The sequence below is a fragment of the Megalops cyprinoides genome, chromosome 13, assembly GCF_013368585.1.
Source record: "Megalops cyprinoides isolate fMegCyp1 chromosome 13, fMegCyp1.pri, whole genome shotgun sequence".
Lineage (NCBI taxonomy): Eukaryota > Metazoa > Chordata > Actinopteri > Elopiformes > Megalopidae > Megalops > Megalops cyprinoides.
The window spans coordinates 29,642,215-29,668,014 of record NC_050595.1 but is presented as its reverse complement, the minus strand read 5'-3'; the positions used below and the strand labels follow the sequence as shown (position 1 = coordinate 29,668,014).

Genomic DNA, 25,800 nt, shown 5'->3' with positions numbered 1-25,800 from the left:
TGTGAAGAAGCACAGACCTCAACAGAGTTCCATTTGCCTGCTATGCTGGTGGTGCGGCCCCAAATGTGAACGAACCTGGCTTGTAACGACAATTCGTGACACAACCAATGCTGATGCAGCCTTCAGCCAGTCCATCCTCAGGTATGGAAGTGAATACTTAGCCATGGAGTATGGGTCCCTTCTGATGCTGACTGTTATGCCTTTACACAGCCCCCCTTGTCACTGACTCCCTGACCACATGCAGTCACAGGATACAAGCAAAATCAGTAGTAAAAACACTTTTTTGTACATTTCAAGTTGAAGTTAATGCAAAACTACTTTTCACTTTCTCAAGATAATTGTCAAACATCCAACAGCTTTATAACTCAGTCCTCGGTGAACTTGCTTGTTAAAGGATGCTAAACCTGCAAAGGAATGCTTGCATCCTTCTCCTCAGCTGTTTCCACATACCTGTACACAGGAGCAGACTGGTGGACATGAAGCAGATCAATGCCTGCAACAGGAAAATTAGCATATAGATCTAAAACATGGAATGCACATTGTACCGTGGATGACCAAGGATTTGGTGAAGCTGTGTGCAAGTCATTAATCACAAAAAATCAAATCTGTGCTTTACAAAATCACAGATGGAGAAGGACCACTGTAAATGCTGTTTGCTTCAGTAGACAAAACATGATACAGCGGTAGATTTTTCGTGTTGCTGTAGAACTTCGGGCATGTTGAGTGCAAAGGTAGCTAATTTGTATGGTAAATATGGCCTGTACGTCATATCAGATCCTTCTGCCCGCACTGTGTGGCCCAAACCCAGATGAGCTTGAGTGAGGCTGTGGAAGGTGCCGATCACTGCTGAGAGGACATGCTGTTTCACAGCTGTCAGATGTTCATTGATGAGAGCAGGGCGTTTTCCCCTCTCTCTACTGCAGTCTTCTCCTGACCTGATTTTTATCTGTATCTCAGCATGGCCATGTATAGATGCACATCAGTAAATATCTTAATTACCTCCTCTCCCCCAGGAACTCTCCTGTCCTAATTAATTTGCTCTGTTCCAAAATGCTGTTTTCATTGCACCATTTTGGGTGACACCTTGTACAGATAGGGTGATGATGGCAGTGGCTGCAGCTGTACAGTGAGAGATTAACCACATTTGTTGCCCCAGTAATTAGAGGGGAATCTGAGTAGTTATTGTACAGGCCAGAAGTCCACATGTACTATTTAGGCATCTTGCCCTGAGTTCCAGCCCGCTAATGGCTCTCCCCAGGGTAGTAGTCTGCGTTCGACCCCTCCGTTTTCCTCTCCAACGAAATTGAAAATTAAGGCCTTGAATAAACATTTCTGCCTGAGCCACGTCTTTGTTTAGAAAATGTTGCCTGCTCATTCCCCTCATGCCTCAGCAGGCATATTTCATCTTTAGAGCTTGCCAGAAAATCCTTTAGGGTGATTAAATTAGCTTCTAAATGCATCCAGAAAAACTGACTTAGAACTTGACAGCAGCTTGCTCAGTAGCAAAACACTGCCGTTATGAATAAGCAGTTTGCCGCTAGTTAGCTAGGTGTAGACTTCGTTTGAGTGGTAGCATTCATGGTTTGATTGATGCAGAAGGATGCTGAACCTCAAGAGGCCTGACTTTTACTAAGGAAACAGGACAAAGTGCACCTGTGTTACACAGTGACTAAATTGCTATCGCAAAATAGGCAAGACATAAAGAGAGCAAGCCTTATCTAAAAGCAGCCGTTAAGTAAAGGAGTTTGCTCTGATGGTTTACGATCACGCAAACTTACCAGCAGTGTTTGGCTAATTTGCTGCGATCTGCACTGATCCATGGGGGAGCAGGCTTGCAGTGACGCGCTTTGACCAGTAGGGGCATAATGAGGGACAGTGCCTGAGGAGTACTCTGGGGATAATACTGCTTTATTCTTCTTTTTGAAACTCTTAAACGATATGCAAGCTCAGCAATGTTTCTTATGCAGGTCTAAAATAAATACAAGTTAATTAATGTGATTGGGCCCAAGAACACCTTCGTCTTTGAAGAGAACACCTGTTTTGTTGCAGAAAGTGCATCTTTGGAGGAAAGCAGAAGGTCTGGAACATTTAATGCCCTGCAGAGAATATTGCTTTTAAAGAACTCCACTCAGAAGAAATGCACTTCACTTAATCCGCCTTTGCTCATGGCTTTTTTTTGCAGGCGGGCATTTCAGCCCTTAAAGTTGTGCTTGCATGAGCAGAAGTGCTGTTGACTGTTGTATTAGTCATATAAAGGGATTCAGAAAGTCAGTATCATAGCTTTATGTCTAAACCTGAGCCTTAAGGTCAACGGAGGATTTGTCATACTTTTGCCAAGTGTTCTTATGAGCGAATGAGTCTGACCTTTGGAAAACTGGAGGAGGCGACATGCCGCATCACTTCGTCCTTATCTAACGTCCGGAGCCGTGCGAGAGAGCCATTAGTGTGGCACGTCGCCCTTTTTCCTCCTGCCTCAGCCTGCCTGCGAATGAAAGCCATAGCGACTTGCTGCCTGGGAGCCTCCCTGTATTCATTAAAGCCCAGCAGTAATGCTTTTGGACTGATCCCCGCATGCAAAGTAAAAATCCTGAACGCTGTTGATGAAATGACCCTGTTGCGACTCTGATATCGCCCCAGCTGTGCCACTTTGTCTTGGCGGCATCCCGCTTTATTGAGGTCGAGAGTGCAGGCAAGTAGCCAAGGTAATGGCTCTGTGTGGAGTAAAACTTTCTTCGGTAAACATAGCCCCGCTGTGAGTTTTCTTAAATGGTTTACCCAGGAGGACCAAGTTCAAGTATACATTTGCTTGTCTCTGTTGATTTGGATATTTGGCTTACTTTCTGCATCAGTTTTTTTTTGGGTGTTTGTTTTTCCTGTTGAACTTCAGTTGAACAATTGGCCTCTTCCCAATAATGTATGAGTGGCTTATTGTTACAAATTGGATTGGGAGTCTGCAAATTTCCCTCAAGTCATGAGGAGGAGCCCTGTGCTTTTAGGTAAATGCCGTTTGTGAAGTGTGAAAGAATTCCAAAATAGGACGGTGTTTTCTTTCAAGAACTCTTGCTCGTGTTTATCTGTTTAAACACAATCTCATTTAAATACTACTCCTTCCTTTTGGAATGAAGACCTGTCACCTTTCTGCTGTTTCTCTAGCAGTATTCCCCCCTATTTTTATGCCCAGCCTACAGAATTTAAAAAAAGGCACTTAGCGAGAGGCAGAAGCACCAGAAGATTTGGCTGGCTGCAGCGGTCGCAGGAAGTGACAGTAATTGGCTGAGATGTAATTAATGATGTTCTGCTTTTTCGCATGCTTGTCTGCATTAATGGAGGGAACACGCACGATATGCTGTGTGCTAAATGCACTGCTCTCTCGCTGGCAAAAGGCATTTGTTTTGATTACACAAAAACACAAAGCGCTTACAAAGTCCTCTCAAAGCCGACAAAGAATGCGCTCTGGAGTTCAGCCCGTAAGCGGCCTTCGGAAGGCACCTTCGGTTCAGATCAGTCCTGTGCGCCATCATGCGGAAACGTTTACCATGTCATTTTCTTTTTGTCTAATCCTTTCACCGTTTACAAAGCGCCCTTATTGAAGGCAGTTTATTCTATTCTGTCCATATTCTACAAAGTGCCTGGAAGCAAGCTCTTCCCGATAAACCTGCCTAAGGGTACAACAGTGTCCCAAATGGGTTTTGAACCCACGATCCTGCAGTTGTTTCCCTCAGAAAAATTCCAAACTGATTCTGTCTTCTCCTCACATATGTTCTAGTGATGATTACAATTACGCAAACGTGATTCTGTCTTGAATTTTCAGAAAAACTAACCGCTTCCTTCAAAGGCTGTGCCACAGGGGGGTTTCTCCTGCCGTGGCATTGGAGGCCTGGCCAGAAAAAGATGAGGAAATCCACCTGGAGCCATCGCTCAGGCCCTTATTAAGCACATGGCAGCAGAGGCGCAAACCCGCCAGCTTTCGCCATCGCATGGCAACGCGTGATGAAGAGGGGCACAGCTCGGCTCTGCCTCCGAGAGCTTCACCCGCCGCATAATTGAAATCCAGCATAACGCTGTCAATAATTGTGTTTGAGTTATGAAAAGAAAGGCCCCTGCGCATGTGCTTGCGAAGGTTTAATTGGATTGTGCCCCTGTTACTATGAAGGGGGGGGGGCTGGTCGCCCCACTCAGTATAAATGGATGGATCTCCTCGAAGGCCAGGCTGACAGCTGCAGTTGTGGTGATGCAGATGTGCACTTGACACCTTAATGACCACATACATTGGAGTCAGAGCATAATAATCTGATTGGTTGGTGGCTTTCATTTTGTTAAAAAGGATACATCCTCAATGTACCGATTCGCTGTGGTCGTTCTGTGAATATGATTTTAAAAGTGCTTTTTCAATTCAAGTGAATATGGTAGTTACTCAGCCCTCTGACAGTCATGCTTTCTTCTAGCATCTTGTGTAACTCTGTAGAGGAAGACCGCTCTGCACTCTTATCTAAAACCTGCAAATTTCACACAGATTTCAGTAAATCCTGAACCAGGATTTCCTCTGTAGTGCAATTGTACAAATTGCGAAAATTGAGAAAATCACTCAGAGTGTAAAAGTCATATTTTTGTTTCATTACTACAAGGACGAATGTGCAGTAATATCCTCTCCAGCAGCCATCCGGTCTTATTTCCAACATGGCTCCTCGCTGTCAGGTTTCCCCACCAGGTCTCAGTGATAGAGGTCCAACAGTAGACAGCCCTTCCCAACCACTTGTTTTATTGTAAAATCAAGAGCAGTGGTATGATGACTCTGGTGGTATATTACTGTCCATCCAGATTGCATTTTATCGGCATGTTATTGCATTGTAACATTTGTGGACCAATGAATATGGATTTGTACTCTAATGGCTCAATGTTTTCTCAATCAATGTTTCCTGAGTCTCTTCCCAGTAAACTTGGATGAGACGATTGAAAAATGACTTGCGAATCCGCCAGCTTTTGATTGCAAGTCCCAGCATCCTTTGGTTTGAGTGCGAGCACCATTTGAGTGCATCCTGGGAGAGAACTGGTCCAGAACAGACCTGAATGAGCAGAGGCCGGCTATCATCACACTGATGGACATAATGATGTGAGCTGATGAAAGCCCCTCCCCCTTAATGTACCCAGGCAGGCACCTGCTATATCTTGGCTGGAATATTGCTCCAGCTTGATGGGAAATTCATTTTCCCTCCCTCTGCTTTCCAGGTTGTGTGGCTTACCACACTCAAACACTTTTTGTTGCCATAATTTGCATGAATAAACAGTCTAAGGGGTCCCTCCCCCCACACTTATGCGATAGCACATCAGTATGGCCCCTTGAACATTGCTGCTGGGTCTGGGTCAGTGTTTCCTGGATATTCGGCACCAGGCCATTCCTTCCATTTGCGAGACCAGTCTAAAGTGGCAGTAATTACAGGAGCAAACCAGGAAACGGCTAAGGGAAAGACAAAAAAAAGAGAAAAAAGTTGTAACAAAGTACTTGCTAACACAGTCCACTCACTCAAGTGGTGAGCCGGGTGAGACAGAGGAGCCACAACAGTGGTGGCCATTGCACAGCACAGAGTTTCAAGGAAAGTGCTCTCGTGTGACAGTGGTATTATTTGGGAGAATTCTTTTGTTATGTACAGTATCTGAGAAGCGGGACCAAACCTGGCGGTACCATGCGGTTCTGTTACGTTTCTTATTAGGGGCCACCAGTTAATGATTTAACATTAATGATTGCTGAGTACGGAAAACGCAGTTACACATGCCAAATGTTATTTGCATTCGTTATAAGCAGTAGAGTCGAAAATATTTAGAGTTAGAATTATCAGACCACATCATTTATGGACGCAGAAGCAGGCACAGCTTATGTGCAGCATGATGAAGTAGCTTTGTAATGCAAATGGAGGAGCTCTAGAGCTGTTGGAAAGACATGTGCAAGTATTGAATATGAATTTGAGGTGGGGCCTATCATTGGCAGATTGGCACATCGGTGCCCAGCAGCACTCTCTGTTCCCAGGTCCCAGAGATCTGTGTCAGCACCTGCAACCCTGCATTTATTTTACATATTACTCATGTTAATTGCCTCCCCCATGAATAGCAAAGGTTTCTTGAATCTTCTGTCCTATACGACTATTTATACTAATTGGTGATTAGTCTTATTTTGAAGAAACACGGTTACTTTATGCCCTGCATGAGCGTATGTGACATTCTGTCTGAAAACCGCTTTATATGCAAGCTGGACACGCTTGCTGGGTCATTGCGGAGGCCTCCATCGTGGGGCTGTGTCATTTGTCCAGCATGGAGCCATGTAATCATTTGGTTGACCTGAGTCCTTTCAGCTGGGCTGATGCCAGTCGTTATCTGCCAGTTTCTCAGTGCCAGTGTCCTGTACAACAGGGTTTCCACCAAAAAGGGCATGGGCCAGATATTGGCACTTCTGTCACAAGCATTCCACTGAGTTGAACTTGTGTTGCATTGCCGTAACTGCATCAGCAGACTCAGGATGAGATTTTTAACTCAAAAACCTGTGGTAATTGCTTCTGTCTCCATTTTGTTTTGGTTTGTAATTTTCTGGGAACTCCATGGGGAAGGCATCGAACCAACAAGAATGTGATGTGACATGGGTGGAGCCCTAAACGCAGAGAGCTGATTGGCTCTCTTCCAGATGACCCGGTAAGACAGGCTGCAGCGAGGGGGAGGGATGGCTGTAAAAGAGGCGCTGTTTAGCGGAATGGCATAGAGTGCGCCTGAACACGCACGGCCACTTTGCAGCCCGTCGCCTTGGGCTTGTCAGATCAGAATTCCCTATTCTCACCCCGGATGAGACGTTCCGCAGAATCGTGAATGGGGACATTCTCTTCCTAATTGCTGCTTATATTTACTCAGGGAGTCTGCAGTGGCACACTGTGCCTGCCGAATGTTTAGTGAATGTCACTCTGAGGAAGAGGGAACAGTGCCCCAGCTTTTCGGGGAGTTTTCTTTGTCACTCAGAGGAGGGAAAAAAGCGTTTTTTTTTTACCGCGGGGACCGTGGAAAATGCTCTTATTTTTCACTCTGGGCTCATGAATTAGCCTATCTAAGACATGCAGACTGGAGGCTGAGTGCTGGTCCGAAGCAAGTGCAGCCACTGCTAATACGAGAGAAGAGGGTCTAGTTGTTAAAGTAGGACAAAATGGAGACTCCGAGTTTGTTTATATGGTCATGTCAGGGGCTATGTGCTGTGCTGTAAGTATGTGGCAGAATAGAGAAACAGGAATCATCTGTTCCTGCATCTGGGTCCTGTCCAGAAAGGCTTGTCCCTGCTGCAGTCCTGAGGTTCTCACTGAGAGGTACTCATCCTATAGCTCAAAGCCACTTCTGAATGTAACGTGGGGTCAGTAGGCGTTTGATGGTCCCTAAAGCTATAAATCCAGGAGCGGGCTGGTGGTGTTGTCATGCATGCTGCTGGCGTGGAAGCCGTAAAGAATGCCCCGTGTTCAACTCAGGCCGAAGCGCGCCTTACCGGTGGGCGGGGCCTGAGGGTGCACGGCTGTCTGGTTTGACGGGAAGCAGGGGAGAGGTGAGGAGGGGAGGCTGTTGATGAGGTGCGTCTCCGGGCCGCCACTCTTGTCACACTGCCTGGCGGCGCGTGGAGAGCCCCTGCTCAGCCTGTCAGGGAAGAGGTGCGCTCTGACGGGGCCAGGAGGACGCCCGCTCACCTCGCCCGCATCCCCCCCCGGCTTTGTTCGTCCGTTTGTCTGGACCGTCATGTCATTCGCGGCGTTCCCGGGGAGGTGCCAAATTCTCCCCTCATGCACCCAGGTAGACGTGCGGTCCCGAGAAACTAGCGCTTGATCTCTCACCCTGCAGCAAGGAGCGAAAAGCCTTTTTTTATACTTTGGTCAAGATTTTAAAATACTGAGCACATGTTTCATACAGTACCTGGAAAAAACTTCTTGTATCAAGGGGTTGGAGACTGAATTTTGAATTTGAATTACTCAACTTTACGCAATTACGCAACTTGAATTATTTTTTCAATTGACAACTTATGGCTTTTGCCAGTCGCTGTGCTCATTATATGCGTCAGTCATGTAGATTTGTGCGTGGATCTCCCCTCTCCTTCCACAGCAGCGGAACATGGAATTGAAACGGTGAATATTCATGTGGCAAATGGTTCCACTTGGCGCACTCCTGAGCCGTTCAGCTGGGCCTGGGTTTGCCGTGTAGGAGTGAAGTAGCCGTGAGTGTTGAGTGTTCCCAAACGCAGCCCGGGGGAAGGCTCTCCACAGCGCAGCCTCCACCAGTGAAGCTCCACTCCTTACCGCACGGCCCACCAGCCTGCTAATGTGTTGGTCGGCGCTGGAAAGGACTGCCTTCAGTTCATGATGCTAGTTATGCTCAATTAAGCAGCAGTAGCTTATACCATGAGAAACAGTGAGTCTCTCTTTAGGGCTGTATTTCACAGTCTCCAAGGTACAAACCTATTTGCTAAATCATAGTTTCTCTTATTTTCACTTATTCAGTACTGGGTTGGGGTGTGACTGCGAGGTCCTCCCTAAACAGAGACACAGAGCCTCTGTTTTACGCAGACCAGATCAGACAGTTCCTCTCCCTGAAAGAGATCTTCCTTTTACAGTGTGCCTGTTGCTGCAGAATTTGTCAGGGCCCAGATGCCACTCGCTTTTAACCATTCACATTTAACTTGGAACACATTGAGGAAGTTGTTCTTGTCCTTGATGGCAGGAATGAGTTTGCAAATCATTGCACTTGTTCTGTAAAGTTGTTGATTTTTTTGTTGAAGGAAATCTGCAGCCTGGAAAGGGGTTGAGCTTATTTCCATGTGTGTGTGAGATAAAAAAAAAATTAAGCACTTAATCCCTAAAAGCCTGCACAGTGGCTGTCATTTTTTGATAAAAAAGGATGTTGTGTAAGCACAACTAATAATGAACCTTACAATCACTTTTCATCTGGCTGCCCCTTCATTATCTGGCAAGAAACTGTTGGCAAAACAGCCATTATATTCTGAGTTTTAGGTGGTATTTGTTAAGCATTTGCCTCCCTCTCCGTTCCCTCTAATTGCTTTCTGAAACTTTTGTGTTTTTCACAGTCGGTGCCAGAGGCTGTTCGCTCCGTTTTCATATAAAACTGAAAGTCTGTGGTGTCTGGTGCCGGACGCACTGAACTGTAGTCTTTTCGGTGGCTCCTCATAGAGTCAGGCGCACTGACGGGCGGCTGTCTAAGATTTGGAAACTTTCTCATCTGGAGTAGCACCAGGGTTCGTGAGCGTCCAGATCAAATGAACCGCCCTTGCGTGCACACGCACTGAAAGCGCTAAGCTGCCGCTCCGCCATTAGGTATTTTCTCTCTGAGTGCTTCTGCGTCCGTCGGCCGCGAAAGTTGACTGGTTACAAATTGGGTAGTGTTTCCCACAGGGGACGTAGCATAGAAATACAGATATTTCCCTGCATTGCTTTATTAAGATGATGTTGCTGGGGAATTAGAGAAGCATGAGTCTAAGAGATATGCTGGTGGCTTACAGCCTTTCCACCTCAGAGAAAGTATTCAGCTCTGGCACTAGCTGAGAGCTTCTATTCATTACAATTTGGATGGATGTTTTTATGCTCTCGCCCCCTGAATCGTTTGCATAGGGTCAGCTCTCTCACATTGAAATATCACAGCGCATGACTGTAGAAGTGTCTTTTTTTTTTTTTTACTTTTTTGTTATTATCTCTGCACCACAAAAGGCATCTAATTTAAGTGCTGTTTGAAAAAGCCCCATTGCTTCCTCCTGTTGTGGAAAGAGAGTGCTGCTGGCTGATGTAATGGTACCCACAATTCCCCCAGCAGCTTCCATGGAGACAGAAGTTGTCACAGTTAAGGTCTCCCCAGGGCATCAGAGGGGCCTCAGTTCTATCGAGAGCAGCGTAATCTGTATTTATGAGCGTGCTGCTTTTTTCCTAAACACGGGGCAGGGAAGGGGAAATCGAATTGAAGGGGCCGAGCAGGGGCTCGGCCACACAGCAAATGGACTCCTAAGTGTCTTGTTTGTCTCTGTAGTAATGCAGTTTATGTTGAGCAGGAGGAATGTGGCTTTGTGATGCCGTATCGCTGAGATTAGTTTGGATCATTTATGAAGCAATTTTAAGTGAACCCCAGCCATCTGCTCATTTCAGCCATGCCCTACAGCAGGGCACTGTGCTGTAAGGTGAATTATTAGTTCAGGAATTAAAGACACGCTTAACAGAGGAGCAGATCTGTCTTTAATGTGCTGTGCTGCACTTGCAGTTGACTTCTTGTATGAACAGCCAAAGGCCACTCTTGAATGGCTAGGTTTAATACTTTAAATATTATTGCCCTCAGGTGCCAGTTAGTTGTGTATGCAAAAGAACCGGGAGGCCTATGTTTGAGTGACATTAACACTTCAGTCATGTTTTATCAGCATGTTTGCCATTGATGTTTGATTTCAGCTAGCATTCATCAAGTGGATTCACACCATGGGGTTTCATTATGCAGCCAGGACAATTATCCAATTATGGCTTTCAGAATACGCATTCTGTGATCTTTTCTGTGCTGTCTTCTCACTGTTACCCTGTCTTGTTCAAGGTTGCAGGAGAAATGTCCCCCCCAGGATTTGTCCTCACAGCCTACCTGTGACACGTAGAGTGTTCTGACCCCTAATTCATGCCCTGCAGGTGCAGTGATCGGGGACGGACAGTCTGCAGTGGCCAGCAACATCGCCAACACCACCTACCGGCTCCAGTGGTGGGACTTCACCAAGTTCGACCTCCCCGAGATCAGCAACGGTAAGGCCGAGCCGCTTCCCACATAGGCCCGGGGTGGCAGGGAATAATTCAGGCCTCCACCAGACAGAGGAGCACAGCTTCTCATTCTAACCAGCAAGCTGAGCCACGCAGACACCGCAGTCCTCAGAACCCTCCCTCAGTCCTCAGATCCTTCCCACAGTCTGCTGTTCCTCAGGGGCCCTTTGACTGGTGTTCTGTAAAAGGACGGTGGAAGGCACTTGAAGGGAGAAACATGCGAGAGTGGTGAACGCAACATTCCCCCCCATGGGACACCCCGCCCCCCCCATATTAAAGCACACCCTCTCACTTGCTGAGCTGTTTGAACTACGGAGTGAATCTCCCCTGGGCCCTGCCTTCAAAGTGACCCAGTTTCACATGTATGATCCCAGCATGAATTAAGCGCAGAGTAGCACCTCCCTCCTCCAGTCATTACAGTGGCTTTTGGGCATTAAACCGAATCCTGTATCATAAGTTTAACATTGGGATTTCCTCTGTATATTTATCAGTCAAAAGCCAATTTTCTGTCAAGTCGATATTCTCTTTCTGTTCAAGTCAAATCTGATTAGCATTAAGCTAGGGGCACGATGCATGTCTTTGTCTAAAGATTGCAGTAATACTTGGCCCAGCATCATTACATTTAGTGATGTGTCACCATGATAACCACAATCTTCTTGTCTAATGTTGAGTATTTGCTCCCCATCCCTGTGGAAATTAAATTCCATCCAAGCAGGATTTTCACAGCCCTTCCTGGAATAGTGCTTACATCCCTGTAATATTGTTTGCCATAGATCTGTGCTGTGCCACTCAGAATTACAGAGCGCACCAATGCTAACGTTGTTTTCCAATGAAAGCATCTGCTCTCTCCTCCACAAAGACATCTTTTACATTCCCCCCCTCTCCTCGGTCAGGGTCAAAAAATATTAAACACATCAAACATGAGCAGGATATCTTTCCTGTGCAGCATGCCTTTCTGAAAAGAAAGCTCTTTGGTGAACCTTTGGGGGGTTTACACTAATAAAGCCATAATCCCCTGTCTTACATTGGGCTTTTGATGAAAATGAATGCCTCTATATGATTAGATTTTGCAGTGTAATTGAACCGTGGCGCCATCTGTAAGTATTTTGGCAATTACAGCTCCTTTGTCAGGCGCGAGTCAGGCACGAGCGTCTTCGGTGCTCTCAGCTGTGGTGCCCCTTATGGATTCACACGATCAGCTCAGACACCGAACTGGGGAGTGGAGCGCGAGGTGCAGGCTAACTGTATGAATTAGCCCTTCATTAAAGAGCCTGAATCGGGTTTAGAAAGGAGCAGAATGAGAAGGGGCTTTCCGTTCCGTTACATAACCCTTGATGCGATTTGACTTGATCCGTCGGTATGAAATAGGCCTACACAGAGAATCTCCCGGGCCATCCCTCCCCTGATGTAACCTTTCTTATTTCGGCCTTGCTCTAAGAAGTACTTCTGATTTTTAACAATAGCAGGGTGACCGTATCGGTGCTGACACCCCTGTTGATCCAGACATCCTTTCAGAGGGGGGGCGTTTGAAAGCCAGTTTGCGCTGTAGTTTCCCTCTGTTCGCCGTGGAGTCATTGTGAGTGCACTGGAGAGGGCGAGCCGTAGCGTTTTCCCCTGGGCTCTGCGCTCAGTGTATTAAACTCCACTGTGTCACTGCCCTGCTGGACCGAGCTGCTCTTTCATCTTTATTCTCTGTATGGGAGAGAGCTGCTTTTACTGCACTCGTAGCGCGCTGCTGCAGGTCAGATGAAACCAGGCTGCAAGACCGAAGATCCACGGCCCCAGTTATCCCACTGTTCCAATGAGCAGGCCCGGAACAGCGCTAGATGCTCTCTAGACCATGCACAATGGCAAGCCTTGATGGGTGGAACAGCCTGTTCTCAACATAAAGCTAGTGAACCCTTCTCTGGTTCACTAGCTTTATAGCTTTTTTCAGTAGTGAGCGAGAGAATGTGAACACAAGTGCTATGATGATCCTTTGCTACTTCATGCAGTGCTTTTAGGTTTGGCACTTACTGCCCAGGGTGGACAGGGTCCAGGAGGTAGAATATGTAGCCTGTAGCTGCCTCATTGCGTTAAGGTGTTGTGTTTGGGTCTCAGATATGTTAATAGCTGATCGGTTTTGTTTTCCTCGCTCTAGTATTGAAGTAATGTTATAGTTTTGATAGGAGCCTACCCGTTTTAGAGTGTGTTGAGTGTTTCTTGCTTGTTCTTTGATGGTGCAGATTTTGATTACTATGTATTTAAAAATCTGACGCCCTTGGAGATTATGATTTACTTTACATTTATACATCCATACACTCACACGGAATGGATCGTTCACTTGAGCAGTACATTTATTTCAGTTCCAGTACCTGGCCCAAGAGGACATTTGGAGGGCCCCAGCATTTAAACCTTCAGCCCTCTGATAGTCTAGTTCGCCAATAATACTGCCACCTTGCTAGGAGTCAACAAATAACTCGGCACTTCTACACAACTACGTTAAGCTGTCGGCTGTCAATGATTATAGTGAACTCGTTCCCTTCAAAATACAGATTTGTATTGTAATTTGTGAGGTAGACACAGCTCTTCCGCTCTCACCTGAGCACCTGAAACACTACCCCCTAAAGGAAATTCTCTTGTCTCCAAACTGTTTCTTACTAAACCAAATAAAAAAAATGTATTGATCTACAGTCTATTGATTTGATGCACTCGTTGGCTCTACCAGCTGGCTTGTACCTTGCCTGGTCAACCCGTTAAAACCTGGTCATGCAGCGCTTCTATTATTGCTGACTACCTCACTTGTAAGTCACTTTGGATAAAAGCGTCTGCCAAATGAATAAATGTAAACGTAAATGTCGATAGAAATGACAGTTACACACTCATGAGATCATTTAACATAATGACTGAAAAGCAAATTTTCAGTACTCATACTGGTCTGATTCGGAGAGGTCTCCTGAAAGCAATTTAGTGCTTAGGTTCCTGACACCAAACAAATGTGGTTCTCAGAGATCCTAAGAAGCATTAAGCACCAGCTATCATTATCCAGGGGAAATTGCAAAGGCCTTTTGATGCTGGGCAAAGTACACAAGTGATTTTCTACTGAGTCATTTTCTACTGAAACTAGTGGTTTTTTATAGCATATCTTTTGCGAGGACCCTCCAGTTGCTCTTATTAAAACCCTTTGAACACCATCTCCTAAGCTGGAGTCAGGTTAGTTTATTTTCTGTAATGAGCAGACACTGTGTTTGCATAGGAACACTTACAGTTACAGCACGTGCCATACACTTCTCTCACTTATAAATCTTGTAACTGAAATCAGCATGTGTGTGCCAGCAGCTCATATTTGGGTCATCACCCAGCATATAAAAATTGCGCTAATTGCAGAAAAGGTAAAGGTTTTATTTTTGAATTAACCATCACAAGTAGAGTCTTTTGTGAAGTATTTTTTGGATGGTTTAGATATGCCTGAATCTTCAGTCTTGTACTTTAATATTGATTACTTTTTTAAAAGACCAAAACGGCAGTTCAAAGTGTTACGCTGAACCGTTAGATCTCCCCAAATCCCCAAAACTGAAACTAGTTTTTGCAGCACCTCAAGGTGAAATCTGAGTGGATTATTAATAGGTGTGTGCACCCCACTGACATGCACCGTGAATTTGCTCTCACGCTGGCAAAGAGCATTGATGCAAGTGATCGTAAACCCTGGTAACTCCGTAACCCCAAGATGCATTGCAGATATGAATTTAGCTAAATGCTTAGGATTGTCATGCGTGATACCCCTGTCCTCTTCTCTGTGAAGCTCAGACTAACTGTTGGTATTTGACAAGGTTTTAATCCATTTACATTAAATCAACCCTATAGCCCAGTGCATTTCATGAAAAGTTAACACCTGGAAGCAGTTATGTGTGCTGCATGTTTTTTATATGACCTGTTTTTTCCTTTGAATTCTTTGAACTACAGTATACTATTTGAGGCAGCATAATTCAGAAAAGCAGCAGCAAAAAAGTTGCCTTTGTAATCTTCCCTTTTTGCCTTCCTGCATGAGTGGATGTGCGCCCTGCTTTTTACCAAATTAACTGTTGAACTCTGTTACCTGGACAACAGTCTTTAATTAGTGAAGCTGAGCTAAGCTAATCTGCTGTGTTTGCTACATTGACAGCATAAAGCTCCACACTGTAAATTGCAAGCAGACAATCTCCATCCCCACAAAGTCAGAATTCAGAGAAGCTTCTAAGAACGTCGAACGTGGAAGGTACTCCCGTAATGCCAGTTGTTTTGTTTTAGTGATGTGGTGTGAGTTAGAAGTTGGACAACTTCACTGGTTCTCTGTCAGCAGTATCGGCAAACTGTGTAAGCAGAAGTTATGCAGGCAGGGGGAGGCGGGGCTCCTTGCATTATTTGTGTACTTTGCTATAGAACTGCAGCTGTTTGCAGAATGATTCATTTTACACTCTCTCACTCAGTCAGCAGATGGTTAGGGCTGAAATGTAGATGAAGCTGTGACAGTGGCATTGGAACGTCGGGGAGATTTTACGACCCGCGGTTTGGCTTTGATTACGGTGCCTGAAGTGATCCACTTTCCCTCCCGAACGCCGCCAGCACCTCGTTTCCTCCTCAGACAGTGGAAAATGCTTTAGCCACTCCGCCTCTGTCGCAACTCACTCTTCTCATATCCAAGTCCTCACCCCTTAAATGGCTAATGTGTTCGGACAGCCGGCGCGTATACGGCTGCGACTGCGTCTCCCAGATCTACGGAGGTGTCGGTTTCTGTGATGTAAGGTTTGTGAGTGGCTTCGTGTTGGCCAGTGTTTAATATCAAATTTCATTCTAGGCCCAGTGGGCCATTTATGGGTGCCTACTTTGATTGGAAAAAGCAGGCTTACATTTTTTATGCGTTTTCCCACTGTATTTGTTCACTTCTCATTGCCGTTTCTGTAAACGGCTCCCTGCTGGTCTACAGCAAACGCCATTAGAAATTTTCTTTGCTTCTCCGTATTGTTTTTGTCTGAGAGTTGCGACTTAAGTCTCTTCTTGGCAAGTGTTTCAGTAAATCGAAGAAAGTGCCTGTGTTAATTTGTGCAGCACTTGAGGAAATAGTGCAAATGCATTAGCGTGAGTGTACGTGTAAAAAGCAGTTTGTGTGTGCACAGCAGCACTCATGAATATTCAGGTCATGGATTTCCCATCGTGAGAACAACAGCAACATAGGCGACAAATTAAACTGGGGAGTCTGTACGTGGCCTGATGCAGTGCCTTCTCCACGTCCGCTGTGATGGAGATCCACATTAGCGCAAGCACAAGAGAGTGATCCAATAACAGGAAGCCTCTTAAGCATGTTGCTTATATATAATTGATGTGGGTAGCACTTAACAGCAGGCAATAACAGCTGTTGGGGAGAAACGAGTAATGGAAGCAGAGGAGATTCTCAGCACTGATTAGAAGCTGGGAATGTGGACTGTTATCAGAGTTAATGCAAATGACTCCTTTGTCTCGGCCAATGAGAGCGTGCCGTGTGCGGGTGACTGACCTGGGTGGTAATGCACGCCCATCAGGAGAGCATCGAGGTGCTGCTTTACAGTAATCCTCTTGGAAAAATCGCAGTAGGTTGGCGTGCCGTCCTCAACAGGCGTCATTGTTTGGTTCTCTCTTAACGACAACGGTTGGTGATTTACACCCTCACTGCAGCTGTTCTGTAGCATATTAATTAGGCTGATCATTGTGATGGAAAGCTTAACATCCACCAGTTTTATTTAATGCCAAATATATGAGCCCTGCAAGATACTGAGGGCAGTGCTGGTTGTCTCAGTTACAGCAAGTAATTGCTTTGCTTTTTATTAAGGTTCAGGCCCACGTATTAACAGTGCCTCTGCAATGCTTTACAGGCCTCAGTCAAACATGTTTTTTATTATTTTAATTGGTGTCGTAACACTGAACCCCACCTGCTCTCAGCAGTCAGTAGCCCATTTCCACTCTTTGCTCTCGTAAACGTATGGCAGGAAGAATTATTAGCATGTGATGCACAGGGCTGCAAGCATTGCCCATTAGGTCAGTAGCAATGTTGCCCGACACATGAAAGAAGCTCTGCTTAATGATGTGACCCTGGAATCCTGTGTACTAGCAGATTACATGTGTGGAGCCATATGTTTTTGCCCCATGAGGATATATGGACTAGCATGGCAGAGCCTATATAGGGCTAGTCTGCTCTTTAGAGAGTTGGGGAGAAGCACGTTGGAGGCCTCGGCACTGCTTCCGTGGAGCTGATCACAGCGGGGAATAGTTTCACCCTGTCCCTCGCGGAGAGCTGGCCCTGTTTTACTCCTCCCTGCTGTACCCCCATTATAGCTCCCTTTCAAAGGCCTCTCTTTTACTTTGCCAAATTAATTGCTTGCTGAAACGACTTCATATCAAAAGCATCTAACGCTTCCCGAACTGGAGGAGGATTTGATGGCGGCCGTGCAAATTTGTTGTCAGATCTCTCGGTATGTGACGGGAAATTTCCTGGCACTACTTTAGTTTGAGGTTAAAGGAGAACTCTATCAAGGGGCTAAAATTGTTTGAAAAGTAACTGTAATCAGCATATACCACTACCACAGCCGTAGGCATCTGAGCCTGGAAGTACATCCGTGATATCAAAATGGTATGTGTTCACTAGCTGCTACGGCCTGACCACCATATTGTTTTGCTGATAAAAATGACAGAAGGCTTTTTACCTCTTATCAGAATCGGTCCACGCAGGTCCAGAAATATCGACAGTTATTTTGCCTGTTTTTCTGTTGATTAATCTGTTTGCTTTTGTGTTTTATTCCAAGAGTGAGTTTTACAGCAACATATGTGGTTAGAGTAGTTCTAGTCAAATACTTGATACATGATCAGGAAACACTTATACTGTATCCAATTTCTTTGTGTAACCTAGAATGGTAGTGGAGCTGTTTCTTGGAAGTAACCTTCCCATTCTGTGTCTTCAAACAGACCTTGCTCTCAGCTGAGAACTACTGTCTCATTTTGGAACTGTATGTAAATGACTGTGATGAAGAGTGAAGAGCTAGGCAGAATGTGGGGTATGAAGAGTGAAGAGCTAGGCAGAATGTGGGGTATGAAGAGTGAAGAGCTGGACAGAATGTGGGGTATGAAGAGTGAAGAGCTAGGCAGAATGTGGGGTATGAACAGTGAAGAGCTAGGCAGAATGTGGGGTATGAACATTGAAGAGCTAGGCAGAATGTGGGGTATGAACATTGAAGAGCTAGGCAGAATGTGGGGTATGAACAGTGAAGAGCTAGGCAGAATGTGGGGTATGAACATTGAAGAGCTAGGCAGAATGTGGGGTATGAACAGTGAAGAGCTAGGCAGAATGTGGGGTATGAACAGTGAAGAGCTAGGCAGAATGTGGGGTATGAACAGTGAAGAGCTAGGCAGAATGTCATGCATGAACACTGAAGAGAGAGCCTGAATGTGGTGCATGAAGTGTGAATAAAAGGAAGTATTCTGCTTATACCCATGCGGGACTGGAAGTCAAATTCTGCTGAAAAGAACTGCACCCCATACTCGGTGACCTTGTAGCGTCAGGATTTATCCAGTCCAAGGACACCAGCAAGCTCATTCCACAAAGCCGTGTTCATCCCTGCACTGGGATTGGGGATCAGAGACCGCATCCCGCGGTAAAAACAGAAAAACCCACTCCGAGGTCCAGGAAGTGGCCTCCTCCCAGGCCTGGCCCAGTTCACTGCCCCAGCTCATGATCCCAGGCCTGTCGTGTCACGATCCTTGGAACATGAGGGCCATGCCCTCGTACAGGGAGCACAGCTATGGTGGGGATTACATGGAAAGCTCCATCATAGTGCAGTTTGCTCTGCCAAGTCTGTGTTTCCAAACCGTAAGTCCAGAAAACCGGCACAGGAAATTGATTCTGCTTATTTTGGAGTGGCAGCATGGATAAGTTTGGTTCGTTAATCCTCGAGCTGATGTCGCCAAACTTCCACACACAAAGAATTGCCTCCAAATAAGTTCATCTTCTCAAAAATTCATTAGTTCTTGAAGCGGAAGTTATTTTAATGCGGAGTTCCTTTTAATTAAAACCAGTTGTAAATGTCACGCTCTTCTGTCTGGTCGACTTGAAAAAGAGCTGCAGCCCTCTTGCCTTATACAGTATATTCAGTGGCACAAGAAAGAGTTCTTCAGTAGTTGCTCTCAGAATTTCATCAAATTATCTCCCAGATTACAAATGCAAATTGTCGTGTTGGCAGCAAGTGCTGAATCTTTTGTTCCAAAGAGGTTTAAATTTTAATTTTGAAAGATGAGTACATAGCTTCTGAATATTAGGATATATGGCGGTACTGGCAAAGTACCATATTGAATAACGATTATACGGCGATCCGTCTTGTCCAGAGGTTGGACTAATTAATATTCCTACTTATGCAACATGTTTGTGTAAGTTTTTTTTGTTGATGTTAATGCCCGAAGCACACATTCTCACATTGCATTTAACTGTAAAATTTTCATAAGTTATTATAGGCAGTCAGTGTTTTTTGAACGTAATCTTACATATATATTGCATTAAATGTTCAATTGTTGCACAAACATGCACTCAGTCATGCACGCACCTCTCAGTCTCTGCCAAGCCAAGACTGCTCCACGCGTTCATCCGTCAAGCACTTCAATAGAGCTGTTACTCAGTAAATGCAGGGCCTGGCACACGGCCCCTGTAAGAACTCCACTAAATCACTGCTTTGCATAATTAACACGGCTGGGTTTTAATCTCCCCCGGTGCAGCCATGTCCTCCATAGGGGCCTCGACAGAACCCGCCCTGCGCCTCCATCCGTCACTTCGGCTATTATTGCAGCGGGGCTGAGAGCGGCGTGAGAGCCCTGTGACTGATGTCCTGGGGATAGGTCATTAGAAAAAGAGTCCTACATCACAATGGGCTTTGGCAGCGCAGAGCAGTCTAAGTTTGGATCCGATTTGTCCCCAGGCACGTCCCTGGCGCATAGGTGTACGTCTCCCTGACACGCTGTGCTATAAAGGTGTCTTTCTTCTTAAACGGCGGTTTGATGAAGAGTTAAAGAGAGTTAAGGCGGAACGCGTCTTGGTTGAGAGGAGTGTTGAGCAGGAAGGGAGAGCCGCGGAGGGCGCTCCTGAAGCTCCCGGGGCCTCTAATGACGGGCAGCCTTTCTCACTGGTGCCCTTTGGATGCACGGGGAAGGCTGTTGTTTTCTTTAAACGACTGCATTAAAATGATCTTGTTCTGTGAAAGCAGTTCTAGTGACACATCCAATTCCCAAATTTACATAATTATCATAATTTCCCTCATTACAGCAATAGCCCAAATTCATTATGGAAATATGTCAAGAGCGTTGTGTACAAAGTTGCGGCTACTTCAATTCCACGAAGACTTATGTAATGATGCTGTGAAATATGCATAGTATTTACAAGGAGGTGGTTTAAGATTACAAAATTCAGAATTAAAAACTACTCTGAGCTGAAAACAAGCACCACCATACTATGTTTTTATTGAATCTGCGGTGCATGAAGGAATTGAGCTGGTCATATTTCTTTTAACACATGTTATTTTTGAATGGTAAAATGCCTAATGAGACAATATCTGCTCCCACACCCTGACAGTACATTTACTAAGATATGTAGGACTTTAGTCTTGTCCTTACTTGCAAGGAAAACTGACCAGTGTTGTAGTCTTACAGTCACAAAATTCCAAGTCCTACATGGACGTACAGATTTTCCTGTCCAAACATCACTGAGGTGATTCAATGACAGCTCAGCATATAACGCATAAATGCTGGCACTCTAGCAACCCTTTATTTGACTGGTGCCTGCCTCAGTCCAATATGGCATCATAATCTGATAGATGCCTCTTTAGGAGGAATTGCAGCATCCAGCATGGAGCACAGGAATGTGGTGGAGTTTCTACATACAGGGTGGTCTGAGGGCTGTTTTCCACTCAGGAAGCTTAGGGATGTGCACATGGCCAATGGGGAGCCCTTTTCCAATAGTGTCAGTCATTTGTGGAATGAAAATAGAATGTGATAAAATATATTTTTGTCCCCACTCATAGTTTTAGCTTGAGGATTTAGTCAGTTGTCTTTTAATCAAATGTAATGGGATTTTATGCCTTTAAAATGTTGTACTGAATGAAGAATGAGACATTTTCCTAATCTGCTTTGTAATTATACATTTCTCTCCTGAAGTAAAAGGCTGTTGTAATTAGCCGAGAGATTCAATGTACCATTGTAACGATTTTGTGGTTTGGTCATAGGTGATGAAACTGTGTTACTAAAAATGACAATCCTCTTTGCTAATTAGCCATTTGGCAACATAATCCAGGGACATTGCTTCACTGATTGGGGAGCTCTAAAGTCAATAGTAAGTATAGTAATTATAAACAATATTATAGGGAACTACTGTGCAGCTTACCAGGCATTCCTATGAAAAATAGATTTAAAATGCATATAAAAGGCTATATAGCCTCCATGGAAGGAACTGGCTGCCTTCAGCAGCCACTTGTTGTGTTAGCAGTGAGTTTTTCTCTTCTACCATTCCTAGGAATGTGTTGTCACACTATAGAACCACAGGACCAGAGGTGTCATCTGCAGTGGTGCTCACCTTCAAGGCTGTCCAGTTTGACCCCACAGGGACTTGTTCTGAGATGTAACACGCAAGCATGCAGCGTGATGGGGAGAGAATGGTGGCCGTAGACTGTAGGGCGCAGTACGGGATGCCGGGACTGTTAGAAACGCTGATCTCTTGTTCTTCCTTTTGCCCCCCTCGCGCAGCCTCGGTCAACGTGCTGGTGCAGAACTGCAAGATCTACAACGACGCCAGCTGCGACATCTCTGCGGACGGCCAGCTGCTGGCCGTCTTCATCCCCAGCAGCCAGCGCGGCTTCCCCGACGAGGGCATCCTGGCCGTGTACTCGCTGGCGCCGCACAACCTGGGGGAGATGCTCTACACCAAGAGATTCGGTGGGTTTCCCCCATCGCTCACAGCCTCCATTCACATTATTCACAGTCACATCAATGCCAGGCCTGCAGGTTCGGTGAGGGCTGACACCATTTTGCTGCAAATGGATTTAAAGGGGCTTTAGATTGCCAGCATAATGCAGGATTTTTTTTTTTTTTTTTTTTTTTTTACAGAAGGTCAGTTCTGATTTAAAAAAAACAAAAACAAACATTGTTATGACACATAGAAGACTATGGTAGACTAACAAAAACACTTAAGAAACCAGACAAAACACAGGATTTAAGAAAGAACATATTCCTTTAAAATAAGCAAGCAGCAGAAATCATTATATGCCCTCTGCAGCAACATTACGTGCGTTGTCTATAGGGCAGGTTTGAGTAACTTCTGAAAAAGTCACTGAAGGACTGGGCCCAGTGGTCACAGAAGCTTATGGGACAAAGCCCTGCCTTCTCTGTCATTGAACCAGCCGCTGAACCGAGCGCAGCCGCAAGCTGTCCTCATCTCACATTCATCGCCCTTCCCCGAGTTTCAGGATTGCTGCTTCTTTTTTATGCCCCATCCTTAACAAGCAGAAGATTGACGATGCTGGCCATTATGGCTTTTTACTGCTCTCAGCGGCATCTCTTCATTTTTATATCCCAAACAATGCGGACGGGTGAGGGCCTATTGCGTTGGAAGAAACGGCCGAACGAAGCCGTAGAGGTAGACATTAAGACTACCTGCGGGTGCTAAATTCAGAGTGGCCTGACACTTTGCAGATTAGCGCAGACGTTTCCCATCCCTTCAAATGTGATGACAAAATCCTGAGCGTAGCAGTACAAACCAAATCCTAGCTTTGTCTTTAGGACTGCTGTGTTTTGCTGTCCCCCCCGTAGCAGCTTGAATGGAGCCCTGCTCAGAAGTGATCGGCTTCCAAATGGATTTATATGCGTGCGTGTCCCCCCAGTTTTAATCTGCCTCCACATTGCAAAAAAATCCCTCAGGCGCCCACTGCTAAAAATGTCTGAGGCTGTAGTATCCTTTTTTTGTGCAAAACTAGGGGGGGGGGGGGGGGGGGGAGTCTCTGAAGAAATGAATAGAGCACCAACTTCGAGAGTGCGCCAAGGCAGAAGGGTTGTCAGCTGACTTAGCCATACTTTTAAGTGTGTATCAACCAAGTACAAAAAACTGCAATTACTGTGTTTTGTATTTTTCAAGTAAATTAGGTCTAGGGAGTTTTAAAAAGCAAACAAACAAACCAATAATTAAGAAACACAACTATTTATAGTCATTATATTGGGGGGGGGGACTAGTGTTAATTAGAGGGAGTTGAGTAGAATGAACTTGATTAGAAGACTCATTCCCTTGGAGGATGTCAGAAGATGGGAGATTTGAAAATTAAACACTGTGGCCTGATTTAGTTTGAAACTACAGTGGTGAATGAGTGCATTTAATTAAGGATTCTGTCAGATTTGATCAAAGAGTAATGTGTCCTGACAGCAGGGTTTTTTCCTGAGTAGAGGTGACTGAGCTTGGTAACTAGGCTGACATGTGGCAGTGGGTCAGTGCTGCTATTTAATCAGAGATGCTGTGTGACTTTTTCTCATTAACTATAGGTGCATTGCCACTGACACTCCTCAGCTGTAATTGTGATGCTCTAACGTGACCCATTGTCTTGCTTTGCATTTCACCTCATGGACTTTCACCTACTGCTCAAGGACCTGTGTTAAGTATGTTGTGAAGGTCTGTAAACAGACTGATTCTGTTCTGGAGAGACCAAAGTTTGATCCAGCGTTCAACTCCTGAGGCGGAATGTTTATTTTCAAGCATGAAATATGGATGATCGGTGAGCAGGTCCATAAATGGTCAGACTTTCTCCCTATAGTATGTTACACAGCATAAACTCATCCAGTTCTGCTTGGGGTTTGGAGCAAAATTATTGTAGTACATGGAGTTGGCAAATGTGCTGTCAGTCTGGATCAACTTGTCGTATGGGAATGCCTCTGGCCTGCCCAAGGTGTGGATGACCTGCAGTTCAGGTAGATCTGTCAAGCTGCAGCTCATGTCAGGCTGTCTATGAGACCACTGTCTACCTCCACAGTTGTTAAGCAATGATGACTGAATGCTTTGCCAATAACCCTCTTTGTCTTGCAGGTCCCAATGCCATTTCAGTCAGCATATCACCTATGGGTCGCTATGTGATGGTGGGGCTGGCCTCCAGAAGGATCCTGCTCCACCCCACCACTGACCACATGGTGGCGCAAGTGTTCCGCCTGCAGCAGCCCCACGGGGGAGAGACGTCCATGCGGGTGAGTTGGGCTTTCTGTCGCCAAGCGAGTGGAGGATACCAGCGCTGCCATGGCTAAATGGCAAATATGGATATAACTTTTTTAATGAAGTCATTTAAATAAAGTGCTTTGCTTGCCGGTCTGAAAGGAATGAAATGTCAAGTGAGAAGAGCAAATTCTAAGAGGGAGAGGAGGAGAGGCCTCAACTCCATAAACTCTCTGCAGTGTGGCTTCTCGGCCTTCAGAAAGGCCCTCCAACACATACGCTTTTCCCAACGTATTTACTGGGCGGCACCTTCACGTGGGCAGTAATGCAGAGCTCAGCCAGTCAACGAGATGATCTGCCAGTTGTTCCGGCTCTGGCTGCACCATTATTAACGAAGCTCCTCTGTCTTACGACACTAAATCCGCAGCTGTAAAGGCGCTCCTACATGGCTCCTGTGCGATGTACGATGTAGACGCCGGTGCTGGGAGTCGTCAATCACCCTCCATCGTAATGAGATCTCTTTCCTTAATCATCGGCTCCCCTCGTGCCGCGGCTCCCGTATCTCGACCTGTCGTTCGGGGGATTGCCTCCTTCCTCATCTGCACCACCGCTCCGTCCCCGTCGCCGGAGACCTCATTTGTTCTCAGGCGCTTTGATGCATCAGCTCCGGCATCACACATCCTTCTTTCTGATGTGTGGTTAGGTTTGAGGAAAATGGAGGTCTGGCATTCTAAGAATACAGTATTTGTTATGTTTTACTGCAGCCAAACAGGCGAGTTCAGTTTTTTTTTTTTTTTTTCCTTCTTTACCATGGACGCTTCAAGAAATCAAACTTGCGATTCATGCTCCTACACAGTTTTTAGACCCAATTTGGAGAATCTAAAAGTTTTCTTTCATTTATACATTCTGTAAGATTTGGATTTGGAAATTAATATAGCATTCTGAGGCCTTGAGACCAGCGCTTTTTGAGATTAGAATGTGTAGCTTCGTGAGTGGTGCTGTACAACACAGGAATGTATTATAGATGGACCTGAGCAGCTGCTCTTCGAGAAGTCTGTCTCGCAGTGTTTGACTCCTGAGACCGCACTGATAGCTCACTCCTACCAGAATGCTTTTTCTCTCTTATACCTCTGAGAAATGGAGAGACAGTCTGTTTCTCTTTCTCACAAATACTATTGCCACACTGAAAAAGAAGATTGTGCTACCTCCTCTTAATAGGACTGTGTTCAGATGCCTCATTGTCACTGTTAGCCACTGTTTTCAGCAATAGTGGAGGTCAGAAAGGCATTCTTGTTCAGCAGAGGGAAAGTACGGCAAGCCTCACCTTTCTGTCATGACTGTGTGTCTGTGTCTGTGGATCTGTCTGTGATTCTGTGTGTGTCAGTGTGTGTGTGCGCCTGTGTGTGTGGGTCTGTCTGTGATTCTGTGATTTGTGTGTGTGTGTCTGTCTGTGTGGGTCTGTGGGTTTGTCTGTGATTGTGTGTGTGTGCGTGTGTGTGTGCATGCACGCCTGTGTCTAGGCATTAGAGGGGAAAGCGTGTTGTATTTGGCGAGGGTTTTCAGTAGGAGCGTGACCTAGATACATGGAGAGAATGCAGTTTACTTGAAAACAGTCTGAGGCATAAACAGAAAGCACCCTTGAGGCCTGGCTCATATTTCTGAACAAAGTCTCCTCCATGGGGATGCTATCCGAAAGCATGGACTCCAACTGCAGCCAACCGAGTGGCAAATCTTTGCCATTTTTTTTAGTTAATACTTCTGGTGCATCAGGATTGAGCCTGGAATCAAATGTTC

At 45.5% G+C, this 25,800-nt stretch overlaps 1 protein-coding gene across 1 annotated transcript in view; it reads left to right on the top strand.

Moving 5' to 3' along the window:
- The window catches only part of LOC118788201 (activating molecule in BECN1-regulated autophagy protein 1-like), a 107,255-nt gene that overhangs the window by 47,354 nt on the left and 34,101 nt on the right, over positions 1-25,800 (top strand). The window contains exons 12-14 of the mRNA XM_036544135.1: positions 10,677-10,787; positions 21,567-21,755; positions 23,887-24,041. Of these exons, the coding sequence (XP_036400028.1) occupies positions 10,677-10,787; positions 21,567-21,755; positions 23,887-24,041 (455 nt within the window). The remainder of the gene's footprint in view (positions 1-10,676; positions 10,788-21,566; positions 21,756-23,886; positions 24,042-25,800) is intronic.